Here is a 16591-nt window from a genome sequence, read left to right as displayed (position 1 = left end):
GGGGGAAGTTCTTGCAAGGAATCAGATGGAGAGATGATAAAACATGTTGGACAGACAATCTGGCTATTGTATCAATACATCATTAAAAGGGAATGTGGGCTTAGAATAGGAAATGTGAATGGGGAGCAAAGTAGGAGGAGACTTTGCTTTGGACACTGAGGCACTGGCATGGAATATTGCCTTTTATGGCTTTTCCCAAGTGGAGAGCCTCTGGCCTAAATATCAAGAGCTGTCTACTCAACAGACCCCAGGGCAGCCTGTGCAGCCTGGCATTTAGTGGTCACATGAGTCATGTAATACCACAGTGTGAATTATGGGCTGTGCAGAAAATGAAGGCACACAGGGAATGGAGAAGGCCTTCTACAGTCCTTTCTGGGTTTATCTTTCCAGTGTAATCTTTATCATATTTGAAGTAAACTTCCTTTGTAGTTACAAAGATGAACTAAATAAGAGAGATTAGGCATTTCTGTATCATCATTTTAGATTGGAATTCTAATGTTGGAAGAGGTCTTAGAGGTCATCTAGCATAAGGGTCGGCAAACTGGCCCACAGGTTAAATCCCCCTCCACCTTTATTTTTGGAAATAAATTGTGATCGGATGTCACCTCATCCATTTGACCACATATTGTCATGGGCTGCTTTCATGCCTCAGAGACCGTATGGCCCACAAAGCCCAAAATATTTACAACCTGGCCCTTTACAGAAAAAGTCTGCCAATACATGCTCCCTATTCAAGTAGGACTGTCCTCTACAACATTAATTTCACTGCTGACTCACGCCTGGATCAAAAGAGACAATTCACGGAAAGTTTAGAATATAATTTGACATATAATAAAGCCCTCCTTAAATGTTAGCTAAATAAAAGTCCTGGGTTATCAGTACATACCTCTGCTCCCCTTTCCAATGGAAAGATCAAGAGGTGACTGGTCCTAACCATACCATACGTTGATTAATTTGTATATTGAAAGGGGTTTTCCGGGACTTCCCTAGTGAGGCAGTGGTTAAGAATCCGCCTGCCAATGCAGAGGACACGGGTTCGAGCCCTGTCTGGGAAGATTCCACATGCCGAGGAGCAACTAAGCCCATGAGCCACAACTGCTGAGCCTGTGCTCTAGAGCCCATGCGCTACAACTGCTGAGGTGACGTGCCACAACTACTGAAGCCCGCGCGCCTAGTGCCCGTGCTCCACAAGAGAAGGCACCGCAATGAGAAGCCCGCGCACTGCAGTGAAGACCCAACGCAGACCCAACACAACCATAAATAAATAAATTTATGTATTAAAAAAAGATACCACCATTTAAAAAAAAAAAAGAAAGAAGAAGGGGGTTTTCCCAACACATTCAAATGTATTTCCCTACTTTACTGCTGTTAATCATTATTGCATGCGTGCTAAGCATCTAACACCCATTCCCTTACTCAGCCCTCCCCTATTACTCCCTTCTTGAGAGGAACCTGAAGCTGTGTGTGAGGGTAGGGAGTAAAGCAAGTCACTGAAGGCTGCACAGCTAGTCGGTGGCTGAGCTGGAATTTGAACCCAGGCAGTCTGACTCCACAGCTCAAATGCTTATCAAATACACTATCTAAGGCGTCTCGATTTGGTCAGTAACCCAGTTTTCAAAGTATCAGTTCGCACAGTCCCAGCAATCAGAATCAGATAACAGGTCCACTTGCGAGGACAAGAGCAGTAACGCTGACAGCAATGCAGAGTGTGGCTGGGGGAACCACTGCCAGCTCGTCCTCTCTGCCCCTCACGCCTTCCCCTCTCACCCACTCACACCTGCTCCATGGTGCTTAGCCTGCCTCTACTGCCTCTGGGCTCTCCCATCCATCAGGTGCGTGTTGCCAAGGAGATCTTCCTAAATAATGCACAGCTCGGTGGCAGGGGCGGGGGGTGGGGGCAGCGGCGGTGGGGGTGTCACTGCTCAGCTCAAAACCTCTCATGGCTCCTCACTGGCCACAGACTGTAACAAATACTCCTCGGCCTGGCGTGTAAAACTCTCAGAGATCTGATCCTCCCCAGCTCCCCAGCCTTATTTCCTCACTGGCCACCTCCTCATACTCCATAGATTACAGACAACCGGACTTCCTGACCTTTCCCGAAACTCTCTGTATCTGTTTATTTCGCCCTCCCCCCAACAAGCCAGGGGCCGGGGATGCAGAAGTTGTATAACAAGCGATCGTGGAAGCTTGCCTGGGAGAACGGATGGATGAGCCCATCTGGAATGCCCTTCGTCCGCTTCCAAGCTACTTCTCAAGGTCTAGACTGAGTGCTACCTTCTCCACAAAGTATTCCCCAGGTCTTCCAGGGGAATTCGGCCTGTCTCCCTCTTCACTCTGTCCTTCCCTCTCAGCGCTCAAGAGGGTTTCGCCATATTTTAGCCACACATGCTCATGTCTGCCCCTGGGTGATGCTGGAAGGAGGCCGCCTGAGGTCACACTCTCTGTCCTGTGCATCTCCGATCCCACAGCGCCTGGCACATCGCCATGCACAGAGCAGGGATTTGTGTCATTGCCCTAGTGAACAGGGGAGCAGTGCTGGGACATCCAACAGGAAACAAGACCAGCCACCCTAACCCATACTTTCCCCCCGTGACTCTCGTCACAGTAAAATGGGGAAAGACGGTGAAAAGGAGGAAGAAGGGAGGAGGGAAAAGATCCTCGGAGTCAGCTCGACATGGTTTCGAACACCTGCCCCACCACCTCCCAGCTCGTGTGACCTTTGAACCTCATTTCCCTTTTATGTAAAATGGGAGTATTAAATATTCCATGTGAAATTCATCCATTCACATATTCATTCACGGCTTCGTTACTTGTTAAATATGAGACTTAGGGCCAGCGACCTCTTTTCTGAGCCTCGGTTTGCACCTCTGTGAAATGAGGATATTATTAGCATCTACCTCACAGGACTTCCGTGAAGGTTAAGTGCATTCATGTCTATGAAGAGCTTAGCACTGTGCCTGGCACACAGTTAATGCTCAACAAACATGAACTGTCACTGGCAGTCATCACTTTGTGCCAAGTGCTGTAATGAGTTTGGAGGACTCAGCAGTGAACAAAACAGGCCTGTCACAGAGCCATGATGTGGCTTATAGTCCAAAAGGGAAAAGAGACAGAAATGAAGAAAACAAGCTAATGGCTAAAACAATTACCGACTGTGGTGAGTTCTGTGAAGGATGGTGAAAGCCAACAACACAGAGGGGGACCATCCTTAGATACAGAGCAGGGAAGGGCCATGCAGGATTGTTGTAAGGATTAAATAAATACTATCTGTAAACAACTGCACTCAAATAGGCTGTAATTGGAAAAGAATGCCTCTTGATTAGGAGGAGGAGAAAATGGGTGTGAGGCTAAGGCATCTCTGATGGCGCTTGGGCTTCTCTTTGTTTCTGAAATGCTGCCTCCCAGGTCCCTTCTCCCTACATGTAGAGGGCCGAGGCTCTGTCTCTGCCCTTTGAAAAAGGAATTTATGGTCATCTGAGGTTCCTACGCCCTATAATCACAGGCAATTCTCCTTGTAGAACATCTCATGCTGACTGTGAAAATACCTAATTATACAGTTGCCTTAGATCATCCTTGGATGGGCAGGGTCTGGATCCCTGGGCTCTTTCTCCAGATTTCAAAAAGCAGGAACAGACCTCGGGCTGGCCCTGCCCCTGCACGCTGAGAGCAGCTTGCTGTGGGAAGATTGGCACTCGGTGGAGTGTGCTTCAGGTGCTTAAAATAGATCAACTGTGTCATTAGACTATTGCAAAGCAGTCCTTTCATTGGCCCTGCTGGTGCCGGCGAGGACAAGAGATAACAGCCCATGGAGAAAGACCTGTGCTTTGCACAAAATTAAGCAGATGCGAGGAAAAAGCTTTTGAAATGATACATGCAGTAGGGAGTGGCATTCTGCCAAAAGAGGGGGTGGGCCTGTGGCACGAGCACACAGCAGTAACCACAGCACAGGGGGCAATAAGACAGCAAAGTGGAGCCTGTGTGGACCTTCTGTCTGGATGGTGGTGCCCTCAGAAAAGAGGCTACGACTTCTGGGGTGCAGGGCACAACCCAGTAGCACAACCCAGTAGCAAAGGATCATCCATACTCTCTTGGGGACACAAAACCAGAGTGTGGGGCTAACTCCCTACTGCTCCTTCAGGGCCCTCTCCCCAGCGTGTTTCAAGTCCTCCCACAGTTCCTAGGCATGCTCCGCCCTGAACGCACTGCTCACATACAGCCTAATCAGGGTTCTGCAGAGCAGTGCTATGACCGCCTCCTGCCCCTGCAGCCTGGAATCACACTGTTGGGCAGCCCACATGGCTCTGATGCCTCCAAGTGAACCTGAGAGCAACTCAGCTCTCCCCCAACCATTTACTCCAATGGCTGGTGCCACAGACGTTGGGAAGTGATGGCAGTTGAGGAAGGAAGAGTTCAGGCCATGTTTGGGAGGTAGGAATGACCAGATGTGGACACAGACTGAACACAGGAGAGTGAAGGAAAGGGAAATGCAGATGGGGGCTACTTTCTGACTACTAACTTTTGTTCCTGGGTAGATGGAGTTTCTAGCAATCAACTGGGACCACAGAGTAGAAGAAGGGTTTTTTCTTTTAAAAAGAATAAGTTTATTAAATTTTAGTTTGAATTTGAAGTGCCTTGGAATATCCAGGCGGGCAACTTAGCAAATGGTCATAAAAATGAAAGTAAGAGAGATCTTCATAAAGAAAAAGAGAGTGGGTTTTTTAAATTAATGAATTGATTCAGCAAGTATCTTTTAAGCACTGACAATGTACTAGGTACTGTGCTTTGCCTTCTATGAATGATTTGCTAGGCTGATTTCTTCCAGAGAAATGAAGAAAAATCTGCTCTCAAGTGAAGAAATGTTAGCATTATCCAATTTCTCACCTTTCTTTCTCACGCAGGAGACCCCCATCATAACAGAGGAGAGGTCTTGAGTAGCCATTTAGGGTCAATGTGTGACCTTTCAGTAATTATCCCTTAGCTGGGTGGGTATATAGACTGACCTTACTGATAGAGAGCTCATGCTGTTGACTAGATGTCCTCCACTGGAACAGGCATGTCCCATATGTCACAACAATCTCTGGAACGGTCCAGCCTCCCAGGGTATCTTCCTTTGGCTGGAAAAGGTACCCAGAGCTGGGACCAGTTATCCAGAACTGCTTTCCTTTGGTCTATGTCCCACCCCCTACTAACAGATTCCCCTGGAAGTGAAACTGACCTCTAGGAGATGGGGGTAGGACATTGTTTGCCCAACTGTAACCAACAGGATATGATCTCACCCTCTGGGAATGGGTCAGCTGGGGAAATAAGGACACGAAGCAGGATTTTGCTCACTTCAAGAGTACTTTACAGCATGGCATTGTTAATCAATTGCTAACTCCAGACAGGACTGTCTCCTATGATGAACAGATATGCTGCGGTTTCCTCAGATCTGTGTTTGATGTTATATGGATCATCTACTAGACTAGGGTTAAAAAATTCAAACGCCCATATATAAAATAGATAAACAATAAGGATTTACTGTATAGCACAGGGAACCATACTCAATATCTTATAATAACTTATAATGGAAAAAAAAAAGAAAAAAATATATACACGAATCACTTTGTTGTATACCTGAAACTAACACAATACTGTAAATCAATTATACTTCAATTCAAAATAAATTCAAATGCCTACAGTGGCAAGGTAACAGAAAAATATTAAGCTGTCCTTGTGCAATGTAATAGGAAGTGGTGGCAACTGTGGCTCTCTAGAGACCAGTACATGTCCCCCTGAACGCAGGCAATTCTACTTACTGTTGTCTGTCATGTAGGAACATAGAGGCAGGGATGCAAGGTCTTTCAACTGTTTTGAAAGAGAAGCTAGAAATCCCAATTTTGATTTCTGAGTGTTTGCAAATAATTCAAACTCACTGAAAAGCTGGTGTAGGGCAAATAAAACACGTCTCATCATGCTGGCCACCAGCTGGCCCATTTTGGCGGACCCGTATGATCCACGAAAGCAAGGACCATGCCTGATGTATTTACTGCTGTGTCTCCAGCAACATGCTCGGCACAGAGCTGGTGGTCAGTAAATATCTGTTGAGTGAACAAATGAACAATCCAATTCTTATTATCCACGCCGGACGTTCCCAGGAAGTAGGTAGATTGAAAAACACTACCACGACTGTAAATTCCATTTCACTGTTGAAATGCTACACTTGTGCATAATGACCAGAATAGGGGTAAGGTGGGGAGTGTGTTTTCTGCAGACAGACTGACTGTGGAACACCGAGTCAGCGCGGTCCTCTTTTCTGGGCACCTTCTACGTGTGAACACTCCCCTTCAAGTTCTCAGGGGCAGGCTCCACCTCTGCTGGTCAGAGCCGGTAAAATGAGGGTTTAAACATCAAGACTAGGTGGATAACCAATTATCAGCATCCTACACTAGCCCTGGGGAGTGGCCGGTATTCAGGAAAACTGATCCACAGGGAAATATTTTCCTTGAGGAGTCATTTACTTAACAAACACTGTGTTACGGATTTAATTGTGTCCCCTCAAATTTGTATAGAGATGTCCTAAGCCCTAGTACTGCAGAATGTGACCTTATTTGGATATGTGGTCTTTACAGAGGTAATCAAGTTAAAATGATGTCTTTAGGGTGGGCCCTCATCCAGTAAGACTGGTGTCCTTATCAAAAGGGGAAATCTGGACACAGAGATATGCACAGACAGAAAACGAATGTCAAGAGACACAGAGGGAAGATGGCCACCCACAACCAAGGAGAGGGGCCTGGAGCAGATCCTTTCCTCATGGCCCTCAGAAGGAACCAACCCTGCTGACACTTTGATTTTGGACTTTCAGCTCCAGAACTGTGAGACAATACATTTCTGTCATTTAAGCCACCCAGTTTGTAGTACTTTTGTGTTACGGCAGCTCTGGCAAACTAATATACACTATTTTTATTCGTTTTATAAACATTTGCTATATGCCAGGCACCATTTTAAGCAATTCACAACTCAACTTATTTATTCTTTATAACAACTTTGTGAGAGAGGCACTATTACTACACCCCCTGTGATTATCATTCGAGATGAGGATCAGAGGTACAGAGAAGGTAAGTGACTTGCCCAAGCACACACAGCAAGGAAAGGGCAGAGCTGGAAGGCGAACCCAGCTGTGCCCTTTAAAAACAATTTAACTGGCGAAACACCCAACAAGTAAGAGGTACTCACACACTTCTGGTTGTTTTCTGTTCTTTACAACGGTACTGGCTAATGCCGGGTATTAGCCAGTTGTTGACATTCACGGACACCAGATGTTATCTCAGTCAGATAAAGCTTTTGCCAGATAGGAGTGTTGGCGTTCAGAACTGATATCACTTCCTTTATGCAACGCAAGTACTCTTGAAATCACATTGTGATTTGCAGAGATGTGTTATACTCATTTTGGACTGTTTTAACCTTGTTCCTTATATTATTCCTCTAACCATCCCTTAGCCTTAAGTGGTCATTTGTCAACAAGTGCTCCATTCATTTGGGAAGCACTGTTTAAAAACAAATCTCTATTCTTATGAAGTATACAATCATCTCTATTTCATCTGTTTTGCAAATTTAGAATTTCTTTAGAGAGTATCCTCCTGTGTTTGTGTTTACAATGGATCCTTTCCTCTAGGAATTCTTAGCGTTCCTGACCTGGGCAATGACATTAGCAGAGGAAGGTCATTGTGCTCCTTGTGCTGGGTGTCTTCAATGCTGAAATCCCTTGCCTCCCCAGATCCACTCTGCTCCCTCTCTACCCTGGGAGGCTGACCATGGTGGGCCCATCAAGCCAGAGCCTTCCTTGCCCTCTGGCTCCTGGTTGGATCGGGTACCATAGGAAATCCAAGGGAGGAAGGAGAGAGAGGTCAGGATATTTATTCCCCTGGTTCCTTCCTTGGGGTGTTGCCATGAGCTGGCTGCCTTCCGGGAGCCAGAGGCCACAGCTCCTACCAGGCAGTCCCTCCCCTACAGCTTACTGGGTCTCTGGCTTCCTTTTTTTTTTTTTTCCTTTTTAGGTCTGGGGGCAGGTGTGGTAAGAGTGGTAATGGGTCGCTGTTACTAGCCTCCCAGTCTTGGGCCATCCTGGCTTCTCCTTGTTTGTTTCTCTACACCCTTCTCACACACTTGCAAAGACTCCTCCTGTTTAACTCCCCTCAAATTGCACATCTGTTCCCTGCCAGGACCCTAAGACAGACTCCTCTTCTCTTTCACCCTATAACTCGATCAGGTGCAAGGCCATGCAGACTTTATTTTCTAAAGCATCTTTCCACTTATTTCTATTCTTACAGCCACCCAAATCCTGGCCATCAGACCTTTTCTGAACTAGGCTAATTGTCTCTCATCTAGGATCTAACTTCCTGCCTTGCCCTTTTAGACTCATGCCATATACAATACCAGGTTAATCATCTTCCTGAAGGCTTCCTGAAAGCCGTGGCTCTCTTAGGTACAGAACCCAGCGCTGGCCACAATACCAGCAAAACAGGCTAATTTTCAACTAGAGGGTTTGGCTCTTATGACACCATCATTTCAGAACTATGTTCTACTCAATGGCCAACTCAACTTAAGATTCAACTTCATTCCCTGAGACCCACCACCACTGAGTTTCTCATGTTATTTCACTTAATCGTCACAACAACCCAACTGGCACTACTGCCCACATTTTATAATGATAAAAATTCAGGTTGAGACATGATGTATCCTGTCCAATATTATAGAGAGACTACATGACAGATCTTAAATTTGAACTCAGGAATCCATACCCCAAAGCTTGGGCTTTTACTGCCCCAGTGTGCTGTCTGCTATCCCATGACATCTTTGTGAGGGTTATACGACCCCTTAATGCTCTCTTCAACAAAACAAAGTCTACTCCAAAAAAGTAGGTTGTTGGCATGCCAATCCATGATAACAACCCAGGAAGGGGCCATCAGAAGAAGCCAATGAAATGAGGGAGAATGGCTCTTGGTACCACTGTACATGGTATGCAGGATGCTCTCCAACCTCAAGGATGAGCCAGCGCTGGCTCTGTGCCTAGGAAAGCCACAGGCTTCAGGAGCTCTGGGAGTTCCAACCCAAGCAAAGCACAGCATTTTACGACACACAGAATTGACTCTGGTGCTCAGGGCCTCTGATGCTCTGGGGTCAACTCAGTCTCCCCTGGCTTTGATTCCCAGGTCTTGGGAACTCCTGGGGCCAACAGGGAATGGGAGACACTGACAGGGAATAACCAAAGACTTACTGTTGCCTAAGAAAATGCACATTAGGTGGTGAGGCCCTCATGGCTCTGGGGATCATGTGAGAGCAAGGAGTCTGGGGTCAGCTCTTTTCTTGCTCTGTAGGTTCTGGAAAATGAGACACAGGGGTGAGTGTGTGATGACACAGACAAAGCTCTGAAGGAACAGGGCCAAGGTGCACAGAGGAGAACATCATCGGGGACTGTTAGCTGGACTGGGGCTGGGAAGGTAAGGAGGGGCCATCCTGGGTGAGCAGGGGTGGTGGGCAGAGGGGCTGGTGCTGGTGGCAGGGAACTTTCCAGGAGGGAATTGAAGGAGGCAAACATGACAGGAACATGGAGACTGTAGAGGCACATGTGGATGAGGTTGGGCTGTGAGCAAGGCTGGGCCACAGGGGACCCTCCAGGCCTTGCTGAGGGGTTTCCTCTTGCATCTTAAGAGCAATGGGATCTGCATTTTAAGCGAAGTGTGATGCGGAGGATGGATGAGGAGACTGAAGGGGGCTGCAGTAGGTGAAGGGAGACCAGTTAGGAGGCTGCCTCAGCAGGTTGGAGTCAAATAACAGATCCCTGGAACTAGGTTGGGTGTGCAGGGGGAAGGAAAGGTTGGACAGTAGACACACCCCACAGAGGCCAAGGTACAAATGATGACTCTGTTTTCCCAGAAGCCCTTGGCCCAGGGGAGGTACCATCTCAGTACTAGCCCTGGGTGGCCTGCTCATGCCTTTGTGTCTTGTTCTCTCTGCAAGGAGCCCTCCTCCCCTTTTCCTTACTGGCTCAGAAGGCTGGAGCCCACCTGTTGCATTCTGCCAGGTCTGGACCACCATCCCACTCTACATCTCCAAAATCACCCATTTCTCTCACAGCCCTGCTTTGTGGTGTGCTAAAGCTCAGCTAGAATTCAGAAGAAAGAATTCTGATGAAACTAAAATGTACTCTGAGGAGTCACTGACTTGGCACTCCCCTGTTTTTGCCATCTGAGACGTGTTTCTTATTAATAAAAAAAAAATTTACAGGGGCTTCCCTGGTGGCGCAGTGGTTAAGAATCTGCCTGCCAATGCAAGGGACACAGGTTCGAGCCCTGGTCCGGGAAGATCCCACATGCCACGGAGCAACTAAGCCCGTGTGCCACAACTACTGAGCCTGTGCTCTAGAGCCCGCGAGCCACAACTACTGAAAGCCCGCGCACCTAGAGCCCATGCTCTGCAACAAGAGAAGCCACTGCAATGAGAGGCCCGTGCACCACAACGAGGAGTGGCCCCCACTCGCCACAACTAGAGAGAGCCCGTGCACAGCAGTGAAGACCCAGCGCAGCCAAAAATAATAAATAAATAAATAATAAATTTAAAAAAATTTACATATACTTACAAAGCAATCTCTCACAATCCTGTTTAATCCTCAAGATCACACTTCCACATTCCTTTCAATTTATGACAAAGATGTGACATCTGAGAGGTTGAATGACCTGCTCGCTAATTTCATCAAGTCAACAATGACAAGAACCACAATGACTACTGCAGTGACAATGACAGCCTGGCCACCATCGCTGACATGATGCCAGCTATGTCCCGGTTACCACTCTGAACTTTACACGACACATGAACAATCATCTCCATTCCACTCTGAGGTAGGTCCCATCATTCCCATTTTGCAGATGACACAACCATGCTGAGGAACACACAGTTAATAAGTGAAAACAGGAGAACTAGAACCTGGGCCCACCTGATTGCAGGACCCACCTGATTGCAGGGCGCGAGCTATATCAACTCTTATGAGCTGTAAGACTGTAGCCGAGGCTGCTCTTCTCCAGATGAAGTGATTAGCAGTGTAATAATAAGTGCATGCTTTGCCCCCACCTCAATGGTGACATCTGAACTGTTGGTTAGGCATGGCACACACTGTCGAAAATGCTATGCACCCAAGTACGTTTCAAAATCCAACAATCACCTGCACTACTTGAAGAAGTTATTGAACATTAGCTAAAAGGTTTCACCTGTAAAACTGGAGCAATAATGCCCATCTCACAGGTTGGATGTGAGAGCCTGGGTAGATGGTGCAGGTGAAATGCATAGCCCAGTGGCTGGTAAAGAGTGAGGACTCAGTAAGTGGAAGTGAAAGAAAAACCGAGGAACAGTTTCTCTTAGGTTCAATTTCAGGCATGATGAGGACTGAGTTAAGAATTTCACATCCTAAGGGGGAGAGCATTTTTGCTTACATCAGGTCACTCCAAGGACCTCATGCCAACGTTCTGTCCCTGTGACCTTATGACCCTGTCACTCCTGCAATGTCTGATTTCTACCCTCTCCTTTTGCAGACTCCCAGGGTGGGGAGGAACCTCAATGATGATGAAGCCCAGCCTCTAAGCCTGAGTGTGAGTTTCTCCAGTGTGCCCCCAGGCAGCCCTTTAGAGAAGCACTTCCTCTTAGGGAACCTCAGGGGTCCCCAGGACTGTCCAAGTCACTCTGTTTATTTTCCACCACTCCCAGAAAATAAACACACTCTCCCCACTTAGAAAAAGTATATGAGGCTGGAATGGCATTTTTGTTAGTCCTCTTCTTCTGCAGTATTCAATTCTATTGGTTGTTATTTGAAAATTTAAAAGAAGTAAAATCTGTTTCCTTCTTTCAGGAATACTCAGTGTTGCTAATGGGACGAGAATTCCTTATGATTCCAAAGAGAGAAAAGGGCAGGGTCTGTTGCTTGTTACCTTATTTCTTAGTTCCTTGAAAAATAAATGAGCCACCTTTCTCTTCTGTCGTTTAGTGAGAAAGGACTCCCATAAAAAATTTTTTCCCCTAGAGACAGTGAGAAGCGACAGGCAGTTCACATCCTTACTTGTCTGAGAGCACACAGATGCAAATATGTGGCCCATTAGGTGATCAGTTCTACCTAATTTTTGCTCTTTTCCTGAGCCTGGTGTGAAGCCGTGGCCCTGTTCCAGATTGTCAAAATCAAGAGGCAAAATTCTTGGGCTGTAAGAGGCAGAGGGAGTCCAGCTACACTCGCTTGCTTAGCATAGCTATGTAATACACAAAGGAAGACAGCAGAGAGATGAGTCATACAAATACATAGTAAATAAATATATTTCATTTCCATCTCCCTGGCTTTCGCTTTGTTTTCCCCCCTTCCATGCCATAAGCCTTAAAATGGAGGGAGGGTGAGGAAACTGGGTTTGGTCTGGGCACAGCCTCAGAAGGTATTGATTTCTATGGCCTTGCTTCTCAGCTCTAGCTTTTTTAGAAGAAACTTGCAGATTCTTAGATTAGAAGGACCTCTAATTCAACCCTTCTCATTTCACAGATGAGCAACTTGGGATCCAGAGAGGAGATGGCAAAGTCATAGACCCAGGGAAGTGAATGTTCCTAGGGGTTCTCTGGTTTAACAACCCCGCCTGCTGCTAAATAACCCAGACAAGCAAAGCTGGCCGGGAGGCAGGAGGGGGGACTTGAACCCCGAACTCCTTCCAGGTGGCACCCATGCCACCCGCCCCAGCAGGTGCCCATGGTCAAAGGGACTATATTGAGGAGAAAGGGATTGGGCCTCGTATTTCTTACTGCATTTCTCAGCAGCTGAGGCTCAGCCCAGCAGCAAAATGTCTGGTGCTGGCTCTGCAGAGCAGTTGCTGCTTCTGGGATGTTAAGAGACCTTAGCCGAAGGGCTTGTCTCTTTTCTCTCATTCTCATGGTGGCTAAAGAGCCTGCAGGTGTGTGAAAAAATCAGCCCTGTGCCCCTGGGGCTGCCTGCACACAAGAGCAGGATATTTCACAATCTCCAGACCCAAAGGTGGCTTCCTGATGATCTGTTTATCAAACTGCTCGTTCCTATCCCACGGCCTGCCCACATCCACTCACCCACCCACCAGCCCGAGGCCAGCCTCCCTGCTCCTCCCGGCTCCAGGACAAGCAGGGCCTTCCTTGGCTTTCCAGCTGTGAGCCCAGAGGTCTCCTCAGAGCCCCCCGAGTCAGACAATGGCCACACTACTGCTTCCGAGGCCTTGCCAGGCATTGCTAGAAGGAGACAAGCAGCCTTCCCCACACAGACAAGTGGCGCTGCCAATAAAACATGAGCACATCATCATGAAAAGCCGGAGCCACATCCCTGTGCCCAGGAGGGAGCACAGAAAGGACCAAAGAGGAGTCTGGGGGCCATGTGTCCCCGCGTGCCAGGCTTCTTCCTCCTTCCAGGCAGCCCCAGCGCCGGCTCCTGCACCTCCCGCCCCCACCCTGTTCCCATGGCAAAGAAGAGGAGGACCCACTTACTGCTCGTGTTCATGGTGATGCCTTTGCACTGGGTCTTTCAATACAGAGACTCCAGATGCTTTTTAAATCTTGCGATCTTCCGACCTCACTCATCACCTGGGGGTGAAAAGGGCAGTCCAGTGTCAGCTCTGTATCCTCAGGTGCTCTCTTTCTGCTGTCCCCCTCTCAGTCTGGGCTGTAGCCCCTGGCCTTGAAGACGAGGGGGCTAATAGGCGCAGGTGAGAGCAGCAAGGAGGAGGAGGCAGAGAGGACGCGGGAGCCGGGTCCGTCCGCTCCTGGGACCCGACTGCCGGGCAGAAGCAGGGCTGGCAGCGCCTGCTCGCGCGCACCCCGACTATTGCAGCCCAGCGGCTCGGGAGCCCAAAGGGGGTGTGGACCACAGGGAGGCAGGGCGGGGGCAGAGCGCGGGGCGCCCGGCTCCGCTGGACAGGGCGTCCCCACCCGGGCGCCGCGAGCAGCGACCCGCCCCAGGACCCACCTCTCGGCCAGCGTCGGGAGCCAGAGGCCCCTGCCCGGGCCCCTGCGACCGGTTCATGAATCCTGGTCCTCGTCTGGGGTCTCGAATTCCAAGGCGAGCAAAGCGAAATAGGAGAGCTCGACATCCATGATGCCGGCTCTCGGGGTGGCTGCGCAGGGGGCGCGGCCGCTCGCTGCTGCCACCTGCTGGACGCGTCGGCGCGCGTCCAGGCCCCGCCCCGCCCGGGCTTCTCCCTGGGTGCTGGGCTGTGAAGGGGGCGGATGGGACCCTGTGTCCTGCGGCCAACAAGGGGGTGCTTGAGCGCTGTTTCCCCCCCTTGATTCTGGGTTCTAAGGACTAGGCCACGATAGGAAAATAGACCCTTCATGGGGAGGGTCTGTGAAGAAAGGATTGGCTTTGCAGGAAGACAGCGTTCACTTCCAACTCTGCTTCTCACCAGCCGGGTATAGTCTGGTCTTGAGCAGGTGACTGCTGTCTCTGCCTCTTCGTCCCCAAGTGTAGAAGGTGGCGACTGGACACGTGGATAAGAGATTAGGGGTTCCTCCAGTCTGCTAACTTCTGTCCCTGCCTCCCCCTTCATACTCCTTATCACTGACCCATTTGTTACAATATTTTTCATCATCCCTCTTCTCCGTGAGAATATTAGCTCCATCAAAGTATGGGTCTTGTCAGTTGGCATCACTGCCAGGCCCTCAATACCTAGAAGAGCACCTGGCACATAGTGGGTATCAATAAATATTTGTTGACAGAACGCCCCAGGTCTCTCCTGGATCTAATATCGTGCAGCCCTCAAGAGTAGAAGCTCCAGGAACGCCCGCCTTGAAACTCCCTGTCTGAGGCAAACAGCAGGTGAGCACCCTCATGACTCAACCTCACTGGTTCACCCAGTTATGTATGGCCAAAAGTTTTCTTTTTCCTGGAATCAGTTTTTGTAGGTGTGTATTAAAGAGACCTAAATTCTGATTCTCTTGGTCATGGTGAATTCAGTGAGGTGAGATTTTTTACATTCCCCTGACTACTTGCCCTGTCACCTTCTGAACCTAGTTCGTCGTCACAGAACCATGATTTTGGAGTGTAGAAGAACAAGACTGAAAGGACACATAATCCCTGTCTATACCATGTCTTTGGTTAGAGCACGGGTAGAATAAAAAAGCTGTGAACACTCACACCCCCAATTTGTAGACAAGGAAACAGTGGGTCAGAGAGGCTGAGCCACCTGCCCTCAGACACACAACCTGTGGTGGCAGAACTGGACTAGAGCTTCTCGTTTCTAGGTTGGTCCCTTGTGAGAGTGAGTCACTGCATCAGAGTCTGAGAGGCCAGGGTAAGGGTAGGTGGCCACCCTCTTAAAACTGGGGAAAGAACATCTTTTAGGTAAATACAATGTTTCTACCTTACACAGGGTGAAAAACTTTGATATGGCTCAGGACTCCAAGATGTGACAGACATTAAAGGATCTTTAGATAAATTGAAGGGTAATGGTTGAAACACGTTTTGATAGCTTATTAGGAGTTGTTGCCAATGGAGGGGGAACCTCCTCACAATTTTGTTTGTATAATAATCACCTGAGAGATCTGCAAAAATGGCTCCTGGTTCCCTTGCTCTGCATTTGAAACAAGCATCCCAGGTGATTCACCACTCTTTGCTACTGAAAAGGCCTAGAATAACTTTGAAAACATAGTAGTGCTTAATACATACTTAAATGATTCCCAAAGATCTCTTTAGAGACCCCCTACATTTTCAGATTGAGATTCTTTATTCAATTCCCAAGTTACATGTAACTTGCTAGGTTCTAATTTCTTTTCCCCCTGGGAGAAAGTTCAGGTAAATTTAATATGTAAAATTAAGACTTTTCAGTGAACATATTTAGTTATCACCCAAAACCTCAATGTTCAGAACTTTTCAGATTTCAGGTTTACATTGTCAAATAAAAGCATATCATTCATTCAGCAGTCATTTATTGTGTGTCTACTCGGTGCTAGGCCCTGTGCTGACAGCTGGGGATACAAGAAGACAGACAAGGACCCTGGCCTCCTGGAGCATAAATCTTTGGGGAGGAGTGAGGATAGACGGTAACTAACTAAGCCAAGTGTGAATTAGGTAAACGAGGTGGTGGCTTGGTTAAGAGCTCAGGAGCAGTTTCCAGCCTGGCTGATTTTCAGTCTTAGCTCCATCGTTTACTAGCAAGAGACTCAGCCTCTATAAGCCTCAAATTCTTCATCTGTAAAATGGTTATAATATGGTACCTACCTCATGGATTGTTGTGTGTATGATAATATTCAGTGTAATGCTTGGCAAATGAAGACGATGTATGCTAATTATTAATATCATACCTCATTTATACCTACCCTCAGAGACAGTCCTGTCATTTTCTACTGATGTAGAACTTTTGGGCTTTTCCATAGAGTGGTGGCCATGAAAATATGCCTCAGAATTTTCCAATTACAGGGGGCTTAACTGACCAGTTCTTCTTGTCTAGGGTTCTTTTAATACTACATCCAGCTGGGTGCTGATGAATTCAGCTCTTTGGAGAGACCATTGGTCCAGTCTAAAAGCTCCAATTAGCTTCTGTTGGGGAAACAATCTTATCTTCCCTGCGCAGTTATT

At 47.8% G+C, this 16591-nt stretch overlaps 1 protein-coding gene across 8 annotated transcripts in view; it reads right to left on the bottom strand.

Annotated features, from left to right (window-relative positions):
* ABLIM3 (actin binding LIM protein family member 3) overlaps positions 1–16591 on the bottom strand; it is a 177500-nt gene that overhangs the window by 129298 nt on the left and 31611 nt on the right. For 3 of the 8 annotated variants that reach the window (XM_030847330.3, XM_060296423.2, XM_060296425.2), the window contains exons 1-2: positions 13985–14161; positions 13507–13602 (exon numbers count right to left, since the gene is read on the bottom strand). In XM_030847330.3, the coding sequence (XP_030703190.1) occupies positions 13507–13519 (13 nt within the window). In that variant the 5' untranslated portion in view covers positions 13520–13602; positions 13985–14161. Of the gene's footprint in view, positions 1–13506; positions 13603–13984; positions 14164–16591 lie in introns of those variants that run through there. The other 5 variants (XM_030847325.3, XM_030847329.3, XM_060296426.2 and 2 more) reach the window with 3 other exon arrangements.

The sequence above is a fragment of the Globicephala melas genome, chromosome 3 (assembly GCF_963455315.2).
Source record: "Globicephala melas chromosome 3, mGloMel1.2, whole genome shotgun sequence".
Lineage (NCBI taxonomy): Eukaryota > Metazoa > Chordata > Mammalia > Artiodactyla > Delphinidae > Globicephala > Globicephala melas.
Note: the sequence above shows the minus strand (reverse complement) of the source record. Positions and strands in the feature narration are given on the sequence as shown.